Source organism: Aegilops tauschii, chromosome 2 (assembly GCF_002575655.3).
Source record: "Aegilops tauschii subsp. strangulata cultivar AL8/78 chromosome 2, Aet v6.0, whole genome shotgun sequence".
NCBI classification, from domain to species: Eukaryota; Viridiplantae; Streptophyta; class Magnoliopsida; order Poales; family Poaceae; genus Aegilops; species Aegilops tauschii.
This window is the reverse complement of record NC_053036.3, coordinates 539,346,974-539,367,118: the sequence shown is the minus strand read 5'-3', so window position 1 is coordinate 539,367,118 and position 20,145 is coordinate 539,346,974. Positions and strand designations below refer to the sequence as shown.

The 20,145-nt window shown below is 49.7% G+C and overlaps 2 protein-coding genes and 1 pseudogene across 2 annotated transcripts; all 3 read left to right on the top strand.

Moving 5' to 3' along the window:
* Positions 1–395: 395 nt before the first annotated feature.
* LOC109773496 (uncharacterized) lies at positions 396–1,448 on the top strand. The gene has a single exon (XM_020332193.4). The coding sequence runs from the start codon at positions 463–465 to the stop codon at positions 670–672; it is 210 nt and encodes a 69-aa protein (XP_020187782.1). The 5' UTR covers positions 396–462; the 3' UTR covers positions 673–1,448.
* Positions 1,449–8,864: 7,416 nt separating this feature from the next.
* Positions 8,865–9,373, top strand: LOC109773507 (uncharacterized). The gene has a single exon (XM_020332200.3). It carries the CDS (start codon positions 9,008–9,010, stop codon positions 9,215–9,217), a length of 210 nt encoding a protein of 69 aa, XP_020187789.1. The 5' UTR covers positions 8,865–9,007; the 3' UTR covers positions 9,218–9,373.
* A 3,163-nt stretch (positions 9,374–12,536) lies between these two features.
* LOC109773479 (uncharacterized) lies at positions 12,537–19,650 on the top strand (annotated as a pseudogene).
* Positions 19,651–20,145: the final 495 nt, after the last annotated feature.

The following is a 20,145-nucleotide window of genomic DNA, read 5'->3' as shown; positions in this document are numbered from 1 at the left end:
TATGGGTTCACAGTTACGAAAATGCGTTCCCTTCCTTCACTCGGAATTTATACATCAAAAAGAGACGGTACAACCCAACATGCATAAAGCTTATGATTTTTTTCTTGACAAAGTATATCAAAGGCCATACCGGAACAGCTTTGTTGGGAAGTTAAGATAAGAAACTACTCCTAAGTATCCATTGCTGCACCACAAGTAGCAACATATCTGAGTACAGATTAGTCACGATCAGCTTTATATATACTACATGAACAACAAGTAGCTAAACTTGGGACAAACATGCGTGAGCTGGCAGCACATGTGTACCAGTAGTGTCACACTCACATTAGAGAAAACCCCAGAGGCCATATATACACGGCCACACCCTCTCGTGGCCTCACACTCCTGCCACTCTCCACTGGTCGGTCCTCCTACGTAGTACGATCTCAGACTCAGAGCAAGTGTGCCGGCCGGGGAGGAGACATGGCGGACTGGGCCCCGGTGTTCATCGCGCTGGTGCTCTTCGTCCTCCTCTCGCCGGGGCTGCTCTTCCAGGTCCCGGGCAAGAACAGGTTCCTGGAGTTCGGCAACAAGCAGACCAGCGGCGTCTCCGTGCTCTTCCACGCCGTCATCTACTTCGCCCTCATCGCCATCTTCACCCTCGCCGTCCGCGTCCACGTCATCCTTGGTTGACAGGCATGGCAGACGCCGGAAACCACAGTTTGAATTTTCATGTACACTACTACTACTTGTGATGATCCGCTGTGTGCGATCTTTAATGTCTCTTAACACGAACTAGAGGAACAGTCGTGGCCCGGTTATAGCTTTGTTTGGCCTTTTCTTGTTGCAGGGGTATGTTGTCAAATGCAAGAAGCATCCTTGCTTGTAATGGCGTAGTAATTGATATTGCAACATCATTTGTGTGACTTGTGCCCAATTTTTTTTTTTGCGAGGGGTGACTTGTGCCTAATTGATATTACAATGTTGCAATCCGGAGCACCCATTTTCTGTATGTGCCATCTGACACCTAGTCCAGTTCGATATTTCCAAGCAAAAATAAATAAATCTAGTGTGATACTGTATGTCATGCCATGTATTTCAAACCTTGTAGACTCATTGTTTCAGTTGTTAGAATAAATCCAAGGTACGCGGTCGATCCATCGAGGAACAAGCATGATGACACCGAGATTTGTTAACGAGGTTCGGCGAACTCGCCTACTCCCTGGGGCAATGACTACGGGCGCTCCTCCCCGAGATACTGCAACACCGGCCACCCGGGCGCCGGCACAAGCCGCCAACATCCCCTTGCGAGCCTGTCGCTATCTAGTCGCCATGGGTTACAACGTGGGGTGCCTCCTCATATATAAGAGGCCAAGGGTACAACGTGTCCGACTCCGACACTACAAGTATCCTACCCACACTACAACACCAAGTCCAAGCGTAACCCAACTAGTACAAAATATTCGACACAAACACAACAAACTCCACCTTGGCGAATATTCTCCACCACCTTGAATTTGTCCATGCGTCAAACTTCCATGTACTCCGGACTTGTGTTGTCTTCTTCGTAGCTTACCGAGAGCTACTCGACGAGTCTGCCCCAGACCCGCCGCCGCCGTGAGACCCCGCTGCTACTCCCGCAACTCCAGTCTCCGTGACTCCACCTGCAATAGTGCTCCCTTGCAACTTGTAAAGATGCGAAGCCGTCCTCTCTCCAATCATCACGGTCACCTCATCTTCCATGATTCTCATGGTCTTCTTATCCCGATCACAACGGAATACCATACCACCATCATGAAGAACTCCAAGCGAAATTAGATTCCTCCTTAGCCCTGGCACATGCCTGACTCCCCGAAGCATCCGCTCAACTCCGTCAAACATCTTGATTTTGATGTCACCTACTCCAGCAACACGATAACCTGTGTCATCGCCCACATAGGCTAAACCAAACTCACCAGACTTGTACGAAGAGAACCACTCCCTGTTGGGTGTCGCACGAAAAGAGCAAGCTGAATCCAACATCCATGCTTCACTTTTGGTTGACCGCCTGTCTGATACTATGAGGACATCACTACTGCTGTCTGAGTCATCACCATGAGTTGCCACATTAGTACTTGCCCCACCATTGAGTTCTGGACAGTCCTTTCTCATATGTCCCCACTGCTTACACTTGTGACACTGTATATTCTTTTTCTTTTTCTTGTTCTTCCCTGCCTCATATCCCTTCCGCCACTCCTCTCCCTTGACTAGCAAACCTTCACCATGAGAGGCTTCCACCACGTTTAGCAATGGCGCAGTAATATCCTCATTTTTGACGGTCTCCTTGCCATGCGTCAAAGTAGTGATCAAATGGTCATAGGATGATGGCAATGAACAAAGAAGCAGAATTGCCCTATCCTCGTCGTCAACCGTCGCACCCAAGCTTGCTAGATCCGTCACGACTTTATTAAAGGCGTTCATATACTCCACAAGATCTGACCCCTCCTGCATCCTCATCCCATACAACTTTTGCTTCAGATACACCTTGGTCGTCGCAGTCTTGGACATAAACTGACTTTCCAGCTTCTCCTAGATCTTCTTCGGCGAATTCTCATCCATCACATGATAAATAACCTGGTCCGACAGACACAACCGTATAGTCCCGGCTGCTTTCAACTGTAACTCCTCGCAGTCATCAACCTTCATCTTAGCTGGCTTGGCTTCCTGCAACAACGCCTTCAAGCATCCCTGTTGTGCCAACAAATCTTTCACCCTTGTCTGCCATAGCCCAAAGCTTCCAGTTCTGTTGAACTTCCCCACCTCAAACTTGGTACCCGATGGTGCCATGATTCTTTGTACGGCTGACCCCGCAAAAAATATCTGAGCTTTGCACGCGATGCCCCAAGTACACGAACAAGATCTCCGCATACTAATAGCAAAACCAACCAAAAATTCCTTCCGGTCTTCACGTGTTCTGCTCCTGGCTCAATCTCCTATGCTAGCAATTGTCTTCTGCCTCAAGCCCTACGCTAGTAGTTCTCCCTGATGGATGCGCAACCCCTGTACGATCTGATGGATTTTTCTCTTCGCTGATTGGATCTGTTGCTTGCCTCTGTCTCGTACTATGCAATACCTGGCCCTTGCTGCTGTATATAATACTAGCGCACCACCAGGTATCCGTGTCGAACACGAGGACTTCCCAGGACTCAGGGCCGGCTCTATATTTTGCGGGGCCCTAGGGGCGAAGTTGAAAAATAGGCCCCTACACTGATAATATATGTACACATCTATAGATATATAGGTGCAAAATATTAAAGTTTACATCTAACCACACATTCTTATTTAGAGACGTCTATAAGTAACTGATAAGCGCTTAAGTTATATCATATCATGGCAGAAGGAATAAAAGACCCAATCCTGATGTGTCATCAACCTTTAAGAACTCTAGGAAAAACTCCTCCACTCTCGGAATGTTACTTGACATATTGAAACAACGCACAATTAGCGTCATTTGCTATTCATGGCTCACATCCGGGATACAGTCCAATATAACAGAGAAATACTTGGCATCCTTGATGGTGCGTAAGATAACTTTTTTCACTGCGTCAGCAAGGAGAGAAATCAACTCATTCGGAATAGTGTGGCCAAGATAATGATGATGTATTTCATTACTTTGAATGCGCCTAATATGTTCTTGCATCACATGATCGAATTCAGCAATCATTTCAACCGTGCCAAAAAAATTACCATTATTATCTTCATACAACTTCTCCTTTGTTCCTCGAAATGCCAAATTACGTTTTGCAAGAAACTTCACTGCAGAAATTATTCTTAGCAAAACTTGTCTCCACCGCTCCTTTTCCTTTGCAATCTCCCGCTGCATGTCATCATCAATTGTTTGATTTTTGCTTAACCTCAACCTTAGATCATTCCATGTGTTCATGTTTGTTAAATGCTCAACACTGCTCTCATGTTCTTGGAGTCTTCCACTGAGACGCTTCCAGTCCTTTAATCCATCAGACGCTAGCAAAGACCTGCTCTGGTTTGATTTGAACAACTTGCAGGCAAAACAAAAAACTTTGTCCAACTCTTTAGAGTAAACCAACCACTTTCTGTCCATAACCTCTTTATTAGCTAATTTTCTGGAATAGTAAGCATATGAAAAACGTCTACCTTCGACATCATCAGGGCGGGCAGGGAACTCCAGGCCCAATTCTCTCACCGGCCCCTTTTCAATTAAAATGTCCCTTTTTCGATTATCAAGATTATCCCATGTCCTAGGATCATATATAGATAAAGGAGAATCATCTTGTTCATCACCATTCCGAGCATCAGGTGAAGGCTGTGAATTTTCCTCTCCCATATTGTCCTCATTAACATCAACATCAATATCTGCATTTAAATACAACAATATGTTGTTACTTACTTACTCACTTCTACTAAAATCGACGCTAGTTAGTTACTTACTGTCATCCAAGGAATGTTCATTGACTTCAGGATCATCATTTGAATTATGATCATCATCTTGTCCCGGTTCAGATTCTTGCCTTTGATTATCAACACTAGTTACCACCGGAAAGAACCTATTTAAAGAACCTCTTTGTTTTTCAATGAGTTGATTCTCTCGTTTTTTTTGTTTTCTTTTCTCAGCACCGGACTTTTGTCTTGGCGGCATTGTAACACCTAAGATTTTAAAGAATAATCAGATCAGCTGGTCTAAGAGGACTAGGGCACTAGGCAAATATGTACGTACGCAGTGTTCAGAACTTCAGAAGTTCAGATTACCTTGACTCCTTGAGCAAAGCATAGCAGGGCGAATGGGCGATTAGGGAGACGGATTCACGGCCTGGGCGATCTCCACTGCAGGATCTCGGGGGTCAGGGCCGGAGGCGCAACCGCGCAGCGACGCAGGCAGGCGGCCGAGGCGAGGCGTCGAAGTCGAACAGACAAGCGAACCAGGAGGCGAGACGTCCTGCGTGCATGGTCGATCGATACTGTGCCTTTTCCTCTCCCGATCAGGGGCCTTTTCCGCTGGGCCCTTTAGCACAAACCTTTTTTTCAGCCCGTATAAAAGCATGAGGTATACATACACATATGCGGTGATGCCCCCCCCCTCCCCAAACATGGGCCCTTGGGCGTCGCCCATGTTCGCCTAGGGCCAGAGCCGGCCCTGCCAGGACTCGATCCTGTTTTTGATTCCAAAAAAACTTGGTCGCTACAGCTCAGACTTGATTTGCCAACGCACCTTCGGCCGCACGCCCGCGCCCGACTCGGTCGGCTCGCCTCGCGCAGCTGGCCCCACGCGCGTCTAAGCCTTTCCATCGCTGCACGGCTGCCCGCTCTTCCGGTCCGAGCCGCTCCTGCTGCCTCCGCGTGTGATGCTTTCCGATTGCATCGTCGACGGCATCCAGCCGCAAGATCAATCTCCTCTGCATCAACCGAACGAACCACCTCGTAACCTAGCTCTGATACCATTTGTTAGAATAAATCCGAGGTATGCGGTTGATCCACCGAGGAACAAGCAATCACAGCACAATGACGACACCGAGATTTGTTAACGAGGTTCGGCGAACTCGCCTACTCCCCGGGGCAATGACTACGGACGCTCCTCCCCGAGATACCGCAACACCGGCCACCCGGGCGCCGGCACAAGCCGCCAGCACCCCCTTGCGAGCCTGTCGCTATCTAGTCGTCATGGGTTACAACGTGGGGTGCCTCCTCATATATAAGAGGCCAAGGATACAACGTGTCCGACTCCGACACTACAAGTATCCTACCCACACTACAACATCAAGTCCAAGCGTAACCCAACTAGTACAAAATATTCGACACAAACACAACATCAGTTATAGATGATAGATTGGCGCGGAAGGCAAACAACAAGACATGATAGTACAATGCACAATGTGTTGGAAAATTTGGCAATTTCATGATTAATTCTACAACATAAATCATGATTAAAACAATTTTTAGCATGCATAACTCTAGCATACCAGATGAGTCGAACAACAAGAGCAACAATATTGCACATGCAACAACAGCCATAATAAAAGATTGGATCAGATCACGGCACACATACTGATTGGTTGTAGATGAAGTAGCGGTGGCTAATATTTTTTGCCGTAACTTCCCGGAAACAACGGTTATTTTAGAGATAGGGGAGCTCTTGGAGTTGCTCTTAACAGTTGACTCTCCCTCCCGCTACACTTTCAAATGAAGCACCAAAAATTCTGGAGGAGGTCTCTAGATTATTGGTTATGTTCTTGTTTGCATGTCCAATGAATTTTGGTGTCATTATCAGTGACCCAGAGACACATAAAGGAGTTACCTCATGTAAAAACTACGTGCCTTCACATGCTCCTAGGAAGAGCATATACTCTACTAAGGGAATGAGAAAGAAACAAAACATAGTATCTACATGTCATGAAAATTGCAAGACGCAGACCATTGCCCCACTCTAGATCTTTATTGCTCATCTACGTATTAAATATCAGGGATAACAGAAACAATGACAAACCGAAGGAGATGGGAAGTGGTGCTTCACAGAGTGCCATTTATTCTTTTTTTTTTTGGAAAAGGAGGACATCCCCGGCCTCTGCATCAGAATGATGCATGCAGCCATTTTATAAATACGAAACAAAGTAAAACCAAGTCTGCAATCCAGTACAGCTCGCAAAAGGAGCGAAAATCAACCTGAAAAAACTGAAAATAACAGCAAGCCACAACTGACAATTCATAGGACTCAATGACTGAACACCTATCCTATTAGTGGACCGCCATCCAAACCGGTTGAAGATATCCCGTGCTACCATCTCCCACCGGTTGCACCCAGTAACCAAAAGCTCCCTGCAGTCCGTATGAGTGAGTAACGACCATGTACGGATCCAAGCAGTAGCTCAGAAGATAACCTGCAAAAAATTAATGAAGTTTTTTCTATTAAAGATCATATCATTTCTGCAGTTCCATATAGCCCATAGTAATGCGCATATTCCTATCCGAATACGTCCCACAGTAATTGGGTCCACACCAGTTAGCCATGTCCCAAACAACATGGCAATGCTAGTTGGAGGTCTAATGTTAAAGGCTATATGAATCATGCGCTATAGGATCTTGGCTAGGGGGCAGTAAATGAAGAGATGTTGTATTGTTTCATCCCGGACACAAAAACAACATCGAGGGCTGCCGACCCATCTTCGCCTCAGAAGATTATCCTTAGTGAGTTCTTTTGCTGCTGAAAGATTAATTTTGCTGAATTTGAGCTGCATTTCACTCATTGTTTTCAAATCTTCCATTGGACATCACATGTCAAAGTTTTCTATAAGACTTGCAAAAGAAGGGAAAACACCAACTTTTTGCATAGAATACATACATAAATTCTTGGAAAATCTATAAGGAATACTTGCCATAACAGGAATACAACCGAGGCCTGATCATTTCATTAAGATTAAGGCCCTCTTCGATTTGTAGTATTCTCAAAACGTAGGAATAGGAAAAATACAGGATTGGAATGGCATGACCACTTGAATCCTGCAAGATTAGTAGAGAGTGTTTGATGCCACAGAAAAAAACAAAGGAATAATGTAAAAAGAGGTAGGAGTGGATGCTAAATTTCCTATGAAATGTACTACACATGAATCCTTAGGAACAATTCCTATGAGATTCAATCCTATGAATCAAATGACTAACATAGAAAAAATTCCTATGAAAATCCAATGAAATTCCTTTGAATCAAAGAGCCCTAAATTAGAACATTATTAACGCAATTTCGTTGATAGATTCTAAAGCATTATTTAAATGCAAAGGAAAGTTATTGAATTACCGGTTGATCAATACAACTATTGCTACTTGTTTTACACTTATCTTGAAATGTTTTTTTTGTCGGTGAAACATGCAAGGATATTAGTTAGCTAGCTGCTAAAGTAACCAACTACAAATGAAGCATAGAAGAAACCTTTTTCATTCGAGAAGGCATGCATGGATGCACACAGCACACCCCAACATGCATAGAGCTTCTTATTTTTCTTGACATGGAGTATATCAAAGGCCATATCGGCACTGTTTTGTTGGGAAGTTGAGACCAAAAGCTGGGAAGTATCCATTGCTGCACAACATGTCTCAATATATCCGAGTACAGATTAGTCACACGACCAACTTTGTATATGAACCACATAACGAGCAGCTAAACTTGGAATAAAGTAACAAACCACACAAACATTTGTGTGATATCAATGGCAGCACACTAGAGAAAACCCTCCACGGCCTTGGGTATGGCGGTCTGCATGGTTTGCTCTTTAGCGGTCATCATGTCGGCGGTGGTGGTTAGGCCTCTTGGCCGCCGGCACCTGGGCGGCGAGGGGTATAATGGCGGGCGGCTTGAACTCGCTCTCTGTCATTGGCAGTAGCGACACCCAGATCCGAATTTGGAGGCCTGTACTCATTGCCGTTGTCCTAGGTACCTCATGGCGGAACGGGTGAGCCGCTGAGCGAAAGCTCCACACTTTGGCGCCGACGGCGGTGGCACCCGTGGTGTCGCTTTCTTCTCGAGGATGTCGTTGCAGTTCTCTTCTCCATGCCAGGGTTCCGGGTGAAAGCCCTTGTTCATCTCGGACTCGACAACAGCGACGCTTAGCGCTGTTCCTCCTCCCGAGGGCATTGTCGTGGATCTTATAGGTGTTCTAGGGTGTGTAGTGGCATAGTTTCACCAGTTATTCCAGGATCTGCTTTGTAAGAGGGCCTCTACGCTACATTGTATTGTTCGGACGTGTATTTTTGTTTGTGCTTTATTTATAAAATGGGGCGAAAGCCTATTTTCAGAGAGAAAACCCCCCGCACCATGATCATCATCAGCACCATCACATGAGATCAGCATGTGCTTCCCACCCACCCACCTCCCCAATTGCTTCGTGTCCCAGTCATGTCCATCACCTAAAGGCGACATATACACGGCCTCACCACCTCGTGGCCTCACACTCCTTCCACTCCCCACTGGTCCAACTATCACAGTCACAGATCAGGAGTATCAATCAGAGAGGTGGTAGATAGCCAGAACATGGCGGACTGGGCCCCGGTGTTCGTCGGGCTGGCCCTATTCATCCTCCTCTCGCCGGGGCTGCTGTTCCAGATCCCCGGCAAGGGCAGGATCATGGACTTCGGCGGCTTCCAGACCAGCGGCATCTCCATGCTCATCCACGCCGTCATCTACTTCGCCCTCATCACCATCTTGCTCCTCGCCGTCCGCGTTCAAGTCTTCCTTGGTTGACCAGCAACTGCTTCCTTATCACTTTCAAGCCTCCTGATTTTGCTTGTAGAGGGGCACTGGCGCCCAGTTTGATGTTCAGTGGGCCATTTAGTTGATGATTTGCTATTTTCTAAAGAATGTATAGTTTGAGTTTTCATGTACACTGCTTCTGATGGTCCACGGTGTGTGATCTTTGATGTCTCTTAGTAAGAGGTTTACTAGCAATTGAGCATTCATTAGCATAGTCACTCCTGATCACAAACTGAACTTTTTTTTGCGATCAATAGCAAACTGAAGTTTGTTTAGGAATCTCATCTTAGAAAGCATATGGTAGGTACACTTCCCAGCTGCAATCATTGATGAGTGCTCGTACTAAGGGCATCTCCAACGCTGACCACTAAGCCACCCACATCGGTCTGAAACAGGTGGTTCAGACGCTATTTGCCACCCAACGTAGTACAACATTCGTCCACGGATCAGTCCGGATGTCTGTTTCCTTGCAAATCAGAGCAAACAAGGGGGCTTTGCGGGCGTCCGGACCGCTGCCACGTACACGACGGACACCCCGAACCCACCCACAAACCTCTCCCGTGTCCGAGCCCTCTCCCACACGAAGCGGTAGCCGCGCATTCATGCCGGTCAACACTGCCAGAAAGCGCCAACGCCACATTCATGCTCGAGCAGAGCAGACACGACCTCTCAATGGCTCCCACATTGAACATGCGCGGCGCCCGCATCTCGGTCTCCGCGCCTGTTCAATGCCATAGCGACGAGACTGGACGGGACATGACGACTAGCTATGCATTCAAACGGGCTGCCCGTTCATCTACTGTCATTAAAAAGGCATGTCGGTCAAGAAAGCCACTCCGACGCCCTCATTCAAATAACTATCGCGTCATTAAAAAGGCGTGCCGGTCGAGAAAGCCACTCCGATGCCCTCATTCAAATAACTATCGCTTGGCCTGGACGAAGCCCACTATTTATACCTGACCATGCCGACACGATCCACACCACACCACCACTGCTCCCGCTCCTCCTCACTGCACCACCTTCGCCATGACCACGAGCTCTAGCGCATTATGGGCTAGCCTCATGATGGAGAAAAAGATAGAAATAGCCGTCCTTTCGGCCGACTGGCAGGGCCGCCGGGCACGACGGATAGAGGATGACATACTGATGAGCTCGCTAGAGGTCTCTGACGACTACCTGATGATGGAGGATGCCTCCGACAATGAGCCAGAGCCACTGCCCGCGCCGGTCCATTCCGGCTTCACCATGGAGCAGACGCAGACACATTTCAACACCATCACGTCGGAGGTGCAGCTAGCACCATAGTTGGTGTGGGCGTTCAGGCAAGTGGAGGTGGAGCAGCACTACAACCCCCGTCTTCTCGATGAGCATCGGCTTGCGGAGGGCCAGATACACGACAAGTTCGCAAGCGAGGTGGCCATGAAGATGGAGAACCCAAACTTCGCCGAGGAGTAGTAGGTGCTCCATGCGGCCGCATGCAATGCTTGCACAGCAGCCTTAGACGTGTCCACCATCAGCTGAGTGTCATTGGCCTCATGGGACACGGTCTGGCCCACATTGGCGCCACGAGACTCGTGTCCCATGTGGTCCAGTTCGTGTCCCATGTCCTATTGTTCCTCTTCGGTGACCTCACCTTCACTTCCCGGGGCTCACGGTCACCGCACATAGACACAAAGGAAGGGAACAACAAGGCAGTGGAGGCCGGAAGCTTTCCGGGGCTCGCGGACGCTGTCGAAGATTTAGACTAGGTTAAAATATGCCAGACACTTTGGTTTAGTTGAAATATGTAAAAAATGTAATGAATTTGGTCTGGTTTAAATGAAAATCATCAGTATTGCATGAAATCTGTTCATTTTGTTCAAATTTGCTTTCAACTATATGCGGACATGGTTGGATGGTTGGCTCCCACATCACTATCCGTGGACTAGTCAAAAAGTGTGTCCGTTCTGGGCACCGGCGTTGAAGATGCCCTAACACTCTTTCCAAATTCTTCATGTCCTTCCCAAATTCAGGCTACTTAACCATCCTACTTGGATGCCTTGAAATACACTTCGCTTCCGCAACGCTACTCCTCTTGGCGTGACACGGGAGGAGATGAGACCTAGCGCTGCCAGGCCCTCCTTCCCCATCTCAGGGACTGAGATCCAGTGATTTGCTAGTCACCAGTCACCAATGAACAGTACGATGACTTGCCCTCCTCTTCACACCATTCGATCAAGAATCTGTGGACAGAGATTGTGAACAGTGACTAAGCTACAATACTCGGTCTACAGAAACTCGTCCACAGTATGTCGCTACAGCGATTCGTGCAACAGTGTCATCTACAATATTTTATCTACAGTGTTCAATCTGGCCTGTCCAACCTTCATCCAAGGACCGGCTTCCTGTCAGTTACGGCGTGACTTGGCAGAGGCCAGTCACTGGATCCCTGTCCCCATCTCAGATACCCGCCGACATGAGAGTGAGCACTGGCAAGCTCACGCGCGACGAGGACGACGGTGACCGAAAGTTCTTCGCGTGCTACTCTTCGGTTGGTGCGCAACACTTCCTAGGTCCTCAACCCTGGGGTGCTCTAGCAAAACCCCTGGCGGTGGTTCCTTTTGGATCTGACTCGGGAGGGGTTGCTGCTCTACCCGGGGGACGTCACGAGGTGCGGCCGTTCTCGTTGAGAGTTGGCTGGTGCCCCCGGATCCCATTTCACGTTGCAGATGCAGATCCACCTTACCTTCGGGGGTGATGTTCAAGGTGGTGTGGCTGGCTGAGTGACTAAATCGACAGTCTTCCTGTCATCTTGGTGGTGCTGTGGGGGAATATGGAGGCTGGGGCGGAAATCCAGAGGGAGATGGCAGCGCTGTCCCTGCGGCAGGAGGCTGATGCGGGTGCTCCACCAGTTCTCTTCGGCCCGCGTGGGTGGGGAGGAGCCGGTGGTTGGAGTCAGGGAAGTCCAGGTGCCCCGTCAGACATGCGTCTTTCTGAGGAGTCCAGCTTCTAACCTTCTTTTCTCATCTTCTCATCAGATTTGGTCACCCTGGTGCCTAGGATCGCAGATACCGGTTGATGGTCGGAGGGAGGTGCTAGGGAACTCGAGTCCGGGGGAAACCCTTGGCTGTTGATGGCAGCCACAATGATAACAATGCCGCGGGCCCGCACTACTTCATGGAAGTGTTGTTGAGGTCCCCTTCCTCACCCACCACCCTTGCTGATTGGGTGAAAACCTTGGTTTTATTTGGGGTGACGGCGACGCTCCAGCGCCGTTCCCTACCTAGAGGCGCACCTCGTAAACCTTTAGAGGTGTCGAGTTGAGGTGGTCATGGTGGTTGTTGGTAGTACATCTTTGGTTGTTTGGATTGACTATGTGCTGCCGCAGAGCCGACACGCCAAACATCTCTATATCTGCTACTTCCCTATTGGCCAGAAGGTCATCGCCGTCGAGCCTAGGCGAGAGGGGATGTGGTTCCCCTCTATGGCTACAGTGGATCATATCAGGTTTATTCCGCAACGTGTTTGTTGTTCTTCCTTTGTCGTGTCTTCTTTGATTAGCTGTCTTCGCTTGGCAGCTTGCTTCTACTTTGTGGCGATGCCTTGGGCAATAGCTTGGTCTAGTGTGGAGCTCAATTTGTGCAGTGGCGGTCCAGTTGGCTCCCCCCGGGCGCCCTGCTCGCTCATCCGTGTTCTAGGGTGAACTTATGTCATTGCAGACAGTGCGGCATCCTTCGAGCCAGGAAGAGAGGCAGAGATCCTTCTGGGCGGCAAAAATAGATTGATTATAGCCTAGGTGTTCTTTCTAGGGTAGCCTTGATCGCGTCCCAAGGGCGGTTGAGTCTCGCCCTAGCCTTGTGTGGTCAACGACGCAAGCGGTGTTTCACTCTTTCTTTAGTTTTCTTGTTAGGTCGTGGCCTATGAGATGTCTGTAAGCACCATGTATCTGCTATTTTATTTCTCTACTTGTTGGTTATTGGTCGTTGTAGTTCCTGTCTGGTTGATGACTTTGCTAATTCAAAGCCGGGCTCCTTTTGAGCCCTCCGTCTAAAAAACAACCATTTTATTTGTACTTGCAACTGTTCTCTTTCTAATGTTACTTCTGTGTGTACTTATGTCTTTTTTACTAGAGTTATTCTACCATTCTATTTCAGTGGGCAAGTAATAGCTCAATTATGTTGTCTAACCTACGATCGTCATCCGGCAGGTGAGGACTGGAGGTTGAGCGTCTGCCGCTTGCTTCTTAGTTGTCTTTAGTGAGCTGCGTCTTTTGGCTGTTGCAAAATTGTGTAATGTTCGGTAAGATCTTTTAGGATGCATACTAAACATTGCAAGCCATCTGTCCAAATGATCCAAGGGGCCATATCCTGATATCCACTAATACCGCTTGTCAATGGGAGTAGAATTTTTGGTTTAGGGCCTCTCTGATTCACAAAAATCTAAAAACACAGGAATATGAAAAACATAGGATTGTGATGTCATTCCTATTCCAGCGACGAGGAGGAGGAGCGGAAGTTCGCCCTCCTCGCTTGTCGTCCCGAGGAGGATACCAGGGACCACTGCTTCAACTACCTCGAGGATTCAGACGAGGAGGAGGACACCACCAAGGAGTAAACGAGGTCAGTGTATGTCGAATAACAACAATTGATGTTTTTAACCACCACTTACAAGTTACATCGCCATCCTCTGTGCTCCACTCGTGGTTGCTATTGGTGGGCAGCCGGCCTACCCGCGGTGGCGGTGGGGCGCCTCTTCCGACCCTCTTGCCTCTTTGCTGCTCTCTGTCAGGTACATCGCCCCCTACCGCGGCGGTGCTCCGCTGTAGCATCTTGGTGGTTCCTGGTGTGTATCAATCTTCGGGATCAGCACCGCAGTTGCATCGACCCACTCTTTAGAGCATCTCCAACAGACGCGCGGTAGCGCGGTGCGCTAAAAAAAGTTTTGCAGCGCTGAAATAGTGTTTTTGCACGCGGGAGGTTTACCAGACGCACAAAAACACGGCGCCCAACCCGGCGGCCCCACATGTAGTAGCCCACCTGCACAAGCCGGCACCCCAAATTTGCAGCCCCACAGCCCGCGTGCGCTAAATTTACAGCTTTATTTTTGTGCGTGCTCTATTTTACAGCTTCTACTGGAGCGCTGTTTTTGGTCTCACGTGTGCTATATAGGCATCTTTTCCAGTGCGCGGCTTATATAGCGCCTCTGTTGGAGATGCTCACTGCTCCGCCCGCTAAAATTTGGGTTTTTTGGGCGCTGTACAGCTCCAGCAGAAGTTGTAAAATAATGCGGGCGCAAAAAGGGCTGGGCGCGCGCTGAAAAACGCTATCAAAAGCTGCAAATTTGAGGTGCCGGTTGCGCGCGCTTCACAGTTTACACTGCGTGGTTTTTTGGACGCGCGTTTTTGGGCATCTGCTAAACCAATGTTCGGTCTGGCACACTAAAAGTGCTACAGTGGCGCACTAAAACTATTTTAGGGCATGGAATTTTTGTGCGACTGTTGGAGATGCTATTAGATCACACCACCGAATAGATTGCATGAAGAACCTCATGTGCGATCTCATCTCTAAAAATATGCCAATATTTTTTATAAAAAAACGTCTGTAACCCATCCAGGCCCGGAGCTTTAAGGTCTCCTATGCAACTGCACTCTTCACATCCTCGGCAGTATACTTAGCAAGGACGGTTTCATATGCAAAGTTATGCTGTAAAATAAGTTGGAGTTATACTAAAAAAAAAAATCTCTTACAGAGACTAGTTGGCCACCCGCTTTGGCTCAGCGGCATGCATGTGCAAACGTGAGGTCGAGTGCGCAAATGCGTGAGTGCACAATTACGAACGCGCAAAAGGAAAGTCACACTACTCAGCATGCATAAAGATCGTGCTTTTTATTTTGGAATACATCGAAGGCCTTACTGCTGGCTCATCTTTGTTGGAAAGTTAAGAAAAAAAAAGTTATGAAGCATACATCCATTGCAGCTCGATCAAATGCCGAATAGCTCAGACGCAACAAGCACCCCACCAACTTGGAAGCGATTAACAAAGTTATAGATCACGTTGCTCCTACCTCGCAAAAATAAAAGATCACGTTGCTCGTCCTCATTGTGTGCCGAGTTCGCGGAACGTCGGTCTGCTAGTACACGTGTTCAAATTAATGTAATAACACTAACTAATGAGCTGTGTTCTTGGCTAAACTGTGCCAGCAGAGACTGACCTGGAACCTAAGAGCATCTCCAGCCGTTGGCCCCCCCGGGGGCGCCTAAAATCGCCGCCTGGGGTGACCCGGCGAAAAAAATGGGCCTGGGGCGAGTTGGCCCCCAGCCGCCGCCCCAGGGCCGGCCCCAGGCGCGGGAAAAAAAATTGTGTAGCAAATTTACGTAAAGTTTGGCTAAAACACGCCAAATTTCGGCAAATTTGGGCTTATATTCGCGGATTTAAGTCGAGTAGTCGCCATTACATATAAAAACTAATAAAAAAATTTGCTGAAGGCCGAGAAGTCGCCGTCGTCGCCGCCATCGTCGGCCTTCTCCTCCTTGACTCGGGCGCCCCTGCTGGACCCCTCCCCGGCTGGTGGCGGCGGCGGCGCGTCGTCGTCGTCGTCGCTGTCGTCGATGATGACGACTCCTCCTTCGTCGCGGCCTCGGCGGCGCTGCTCGAAGCGCCGCAGGGCGGCGCGCTGGCGCTCCGTCGCCATCTTGATGGAGTCCTGGCGTGCCCATTCAAGGGCCGCGTCGTCGTCGAGCTCGACCTCGCCGTGCTCCGTCTTCACCGGCGCGAGCCCCGGCTCCGTCTTCACCGGCGCGAGCCCCGGCTCCGTCTTTGGCTTGACGAAGCGCGGAGGAGGAGCCGACGAGGAGGCGCGCCGGCCGCCCTCGTTGATGACGATGCCAGGCTCGGCCTTGACGCCGAGCAGCGTCGGAGTGCCGGAGGAGTGGGAGGAGGAGCGGGAGGAGGAAGAGGAGGAGGACGCGCCGAACCTCCTTGGCGCCCATTGCCCGTCGCGTCGGCGGTGCGCCGGGGCGGCCGCCCTCGCCGGGGGGTACGCCAACGGCGGGTTGTTGCCGCCCTCGAGGTGCGTCAGCACGCCCTCAAGTGTGCGGCCGGGGGCGCCCCACCACAGGTGGCGCCCCTCGCTGTTCTTCACGCCGCCGACCACCGGGGCCCCGTTGGTGGACGCCAGCCGCCGCTGCTGGCGGCACTCGAAGTACGCCGCCCAAGCCGCGTGGTTGTCGGCGGCGTACCGGGGGAGGGAGAGCTCGGCATCGGTGAGGGAGGGGAGGCGTCGGCGCGCCGCCCCGTGAACGCGCCGCCCGTGAGGAATCAATGGCAAAGCTGACCTGCGGCAGCCTTGCCATTGATTTCCCGCGGGAAACCGAGGCGTCGGGAGAAGACGAGGCGGGCGGTGTCGCTGACGCGGCTGGCCCGCGGCGCTTTCGCGCCAAAAACGATTCGCCCGGCGCCCCCGAGCGCCCCCCCAGCGCGCCGGGTTCGGGTTGGGTCCGCCGGCGCCAATTTCGGCCCGAGCCGGCGAAAAAAGGGCCCCTGGGGTGTGACTGGGCCGATTTTTGGCGCCGGCGGCCGAAAAATCGCCTGGGGGGCCTTGTTGGGGGAGCGGCTGGAGATGCTCTAACACGTTGCCCGTTGCGGTATAAGGGCATCTCCAATAGATTGTATGTTAGTCTTGTTGGTAAAATGTCCATGTCATCAACCAACGAGCTATCATACGAATACTTCAATAGGTTGTATCTAAGCTATTCAATAGATAATGAGAAAATAAATGTGATTGTTCTCTATTTCACATTGGAGCTTGTGCAAAGGTTGTTGGTTATTCTACATACAACTTTGCTCTCGCTCCATATTTATTACATGCCACATCATCGCTATGTCCTACTCCCTCCGTCCTTTAAAGAATGTACTTTCAACTTTGTTGGAGGGTCAAACTATCTCAAAGTTTGACCGAGTTTGTGCAAAAATATATCAATGTTTGTGAAATCAAATAGGTATATGATGAAAGTATATTTTATCACGAATCTAATGCTACTAATTTGATGGCATAAATTTTGATGTATTATTATATAAACACGGTCAAACATAAAAAAGTTTGACTTTCCAAGAAGTTGAAAGTACACTTTTTAAAGGACGGAGGGAGTAAGTGGCAAATTTACCAACACCTATCTTACAGCTGTTGGAGATGCCCTAAAAGCGCTTTGATCGAGGTGTTGGTTTCTTGTAACATAGTAGACCGGAGTTGAAAGCAACTTTACAAGTGGCATTACGAAGGCGAAGTACATTAAAAATGAGATAATCATCAAAAAATTGGAAGTTTCTTCCCGGTTGTGTTGCATGTTGAGAAAAGTTGAAAAGCTCCCTACCTCTGTTATGGCAATACGCATACATTATGGTTGCTTGGTTGATGTGAGTCATGCATGTGAAGGCCGGCTGCCTGTTTCTCGGCCGTCGGCGTATAGGTTGGTCTATATAAAGAGGAGCGACATCTTCTCATGCATGCATACGATAACCGATGTAATCTTGATTCTCAACTCATGTATTCTCTTTTCAGTCTCTTCTAGGACATTTGTACATGTTTCTATTCTGAAACCAGCAGTGTAATTTTTGTTGTAGCAATAGCATCCATCTAGTAGTTACTCTTAGTTTGCTAAAACAGGGAAGCACCTTACGACTATCAGCTGGCCGTGGCTGATTATTATTGGGAGGGGAGGCCGGCCATCGATCCAAATGTATGGGTTCCCGGCGTCCCTTTGGAGATGACAGTTGCTGCTCCTGCCAGCCACAGTGGTCCGGTGGATGGCTCTACCGGACGGCAGCAGCTGAAGCTGGTTGAGGAGAGTATTGATCATCACTACGCGGTTCAAGTGTTCAAGCAAGCAGCACAATCACTTCAGGAGGAACGTGACAAGACGGAGACGAAGATCCACCTGTTCCCTCCAAGCATGGGGGATTTTTTGCAAAGCTATATGGTCTCACTAAATCAGATAAAACTCAGTAAAGGCTATGAAATGCTGAAAGGAAAAGAAGTCATAAGACAGGAGGGGTCGGAAGCTCGGCCACAACGCGGAAAGAGTATTCAGGAGCTAGGCCCATGGCCGCCACCCCCTGAGGGATGGATAGCAGTATCCGTAGACGGCTCCTTTGATGCGGAATCACACACGGCGGGAGCAGCTATGGTGGCGAGAAACAGTAGAGGAGAATACATCATGTCGGCGTGTTGGTTTATACCACACTGCTCGAGTGCTTACGAAGCGGAGTGTGTGGCCGCTCGGGAAGGCGTTACTACGGCGCTCTTGCAGTCAACACTGCCTCTTGTTATTCAGACTGATTGTGTATCCCTGGTAAAGGTTTTGGACAGTCCAGAGACAGATAGGTCGGGAGTAAGTCATCTGGTAAATGAGACTAAGGAGCTGTTGAGAGAAAGGGAGTTTGTCTCTAGGCACATTGATCGTTTGCAGAATAGAACTGCAGATAGCCTTGCTAATCTGTCAAGTGTGGAGCAACGCACCGACTTGTGGTTGCGGGGCCTCGTGATGCTCTTAAGTGCTATCTAGCAGGTGATTGTACAATTATTCTTTAATTAATAAAGCTCTCTTTCCAGTCGCAAAAAAAAAAAACAAAAAAAAACGCCTTCCCCAAGGTGGTGGCCATCGGCCCTTACCACCACGGCCGGACCCCGGCCCTCCGGCAGATGGAGAGCACCAAGCACGTGGCCGCCTGGCACTTCATCAACGACTCGGGCCGCTTGGTCGAGGAGGTGTACGGGGCGGTGTGCGCGGTGGCGGACGAGGCCCGCAGCCACTACGACGAGGACAAGGGGCGGGCTCTCGGCGACGACGACTTCAACCCCATGATGTTCTACGACGGCTGCTTCCTGCTGCAGTTCCTGCTGCATTGGGTGGACGAGGCGGTGGATCCGCTGCTGAAGGATGCTTTCAGCTCCAACTGCACCAGCATCAGCTACGACATCGCGCTGCTCGAGAACCAGCTCCCATGGGTGGTGGTCCAAGAGCTGATGCGCTTCATGCCGACGCCCCCGGACCTGGTGCGGTTCACCACGGAATGGAAGGCCACCATGCAGCCCACCGTACCGCTCGTAGACAAGAACCCTCTTGCATGGGACGACAGCTACACGCCGCCGCATCTTCTCGAGCTCCTGCTACATCGTAGGAAGCACTACCGAGACGCCGGCCGAGCCGGATGTTCATAAAAAAGCGGAGAAGATATCGATTTCCGTCGGTGCCAGCGAGCTCGCGGAGATCGGGATCGAGATCACGGCCACCAAGCCTACGGCAGATCTGAAGGATATGGGCGTCAAAAAGAAAAGGTCGCTCCTCACCGGTGAGCTTTTCCTGGCGCCACTGTCCCTGGACGATGCAAACGGGAGCTTCCTCGTCAACATGGCGGTTCTGGAGCTATGCACGACCCGACTTTTCTGAAGTGGTGGAGGAGAAGTCAGCTGTCTGCTCCTACCTCTGCCTCCTGGGCATGGTGACGGACAGCGAGGAGGACGTGCAGCAGCTGCGGAAGAAGGGTATCTTGCTGGGAGGTGCAGGCCTCAGCAACAAGGACGCGCTGGAACTGCTCAACAGGGTGGAGAACCGGCTGCGCTCCGGAACCCACTATCTGAGGACCATGGTGCTCATCGAGAACTACAGGAAGGAGAGGCCGAGGCGGATCAAGTTTCACAAGTTCCATTACAACTACCGCAAAGCCATCATCTTGACCTTGTCTGGCATTGCTGGACTTGCCAGCTTCCTCGGGGCGCTCAAGTCTCTCAACAAATAGCTCGTTCACCTTACGCCTTGGAATTCCTTTACCCCGTGTTAAACATATAGCTAGCGTTTTTGGTGAACTTCACATCAAACCAAACGAGAACTGAGCATAGCTCAGTTGGCATGGCGCGGGAGTTCGCAGCCAGCCCACCAGGGTTC

Bases quoted from the DNA above. Each gene is read 5' to 3' on its own strand.
- LOC109773507 (XM_020332200.3), top strand. From the start codon at position 9,008: ATGGCGGACTGGGCCCCGGTGTTCGTCGGGCTGGCCCTATTCATCCTC.
- LOC109773496 (XM_020332193.4), top strand. From the start codon at position 463: ATGGCGGACTGGGCCCCGGTGTTCATCGCGCTGGTGCTCTTCGTCCTC.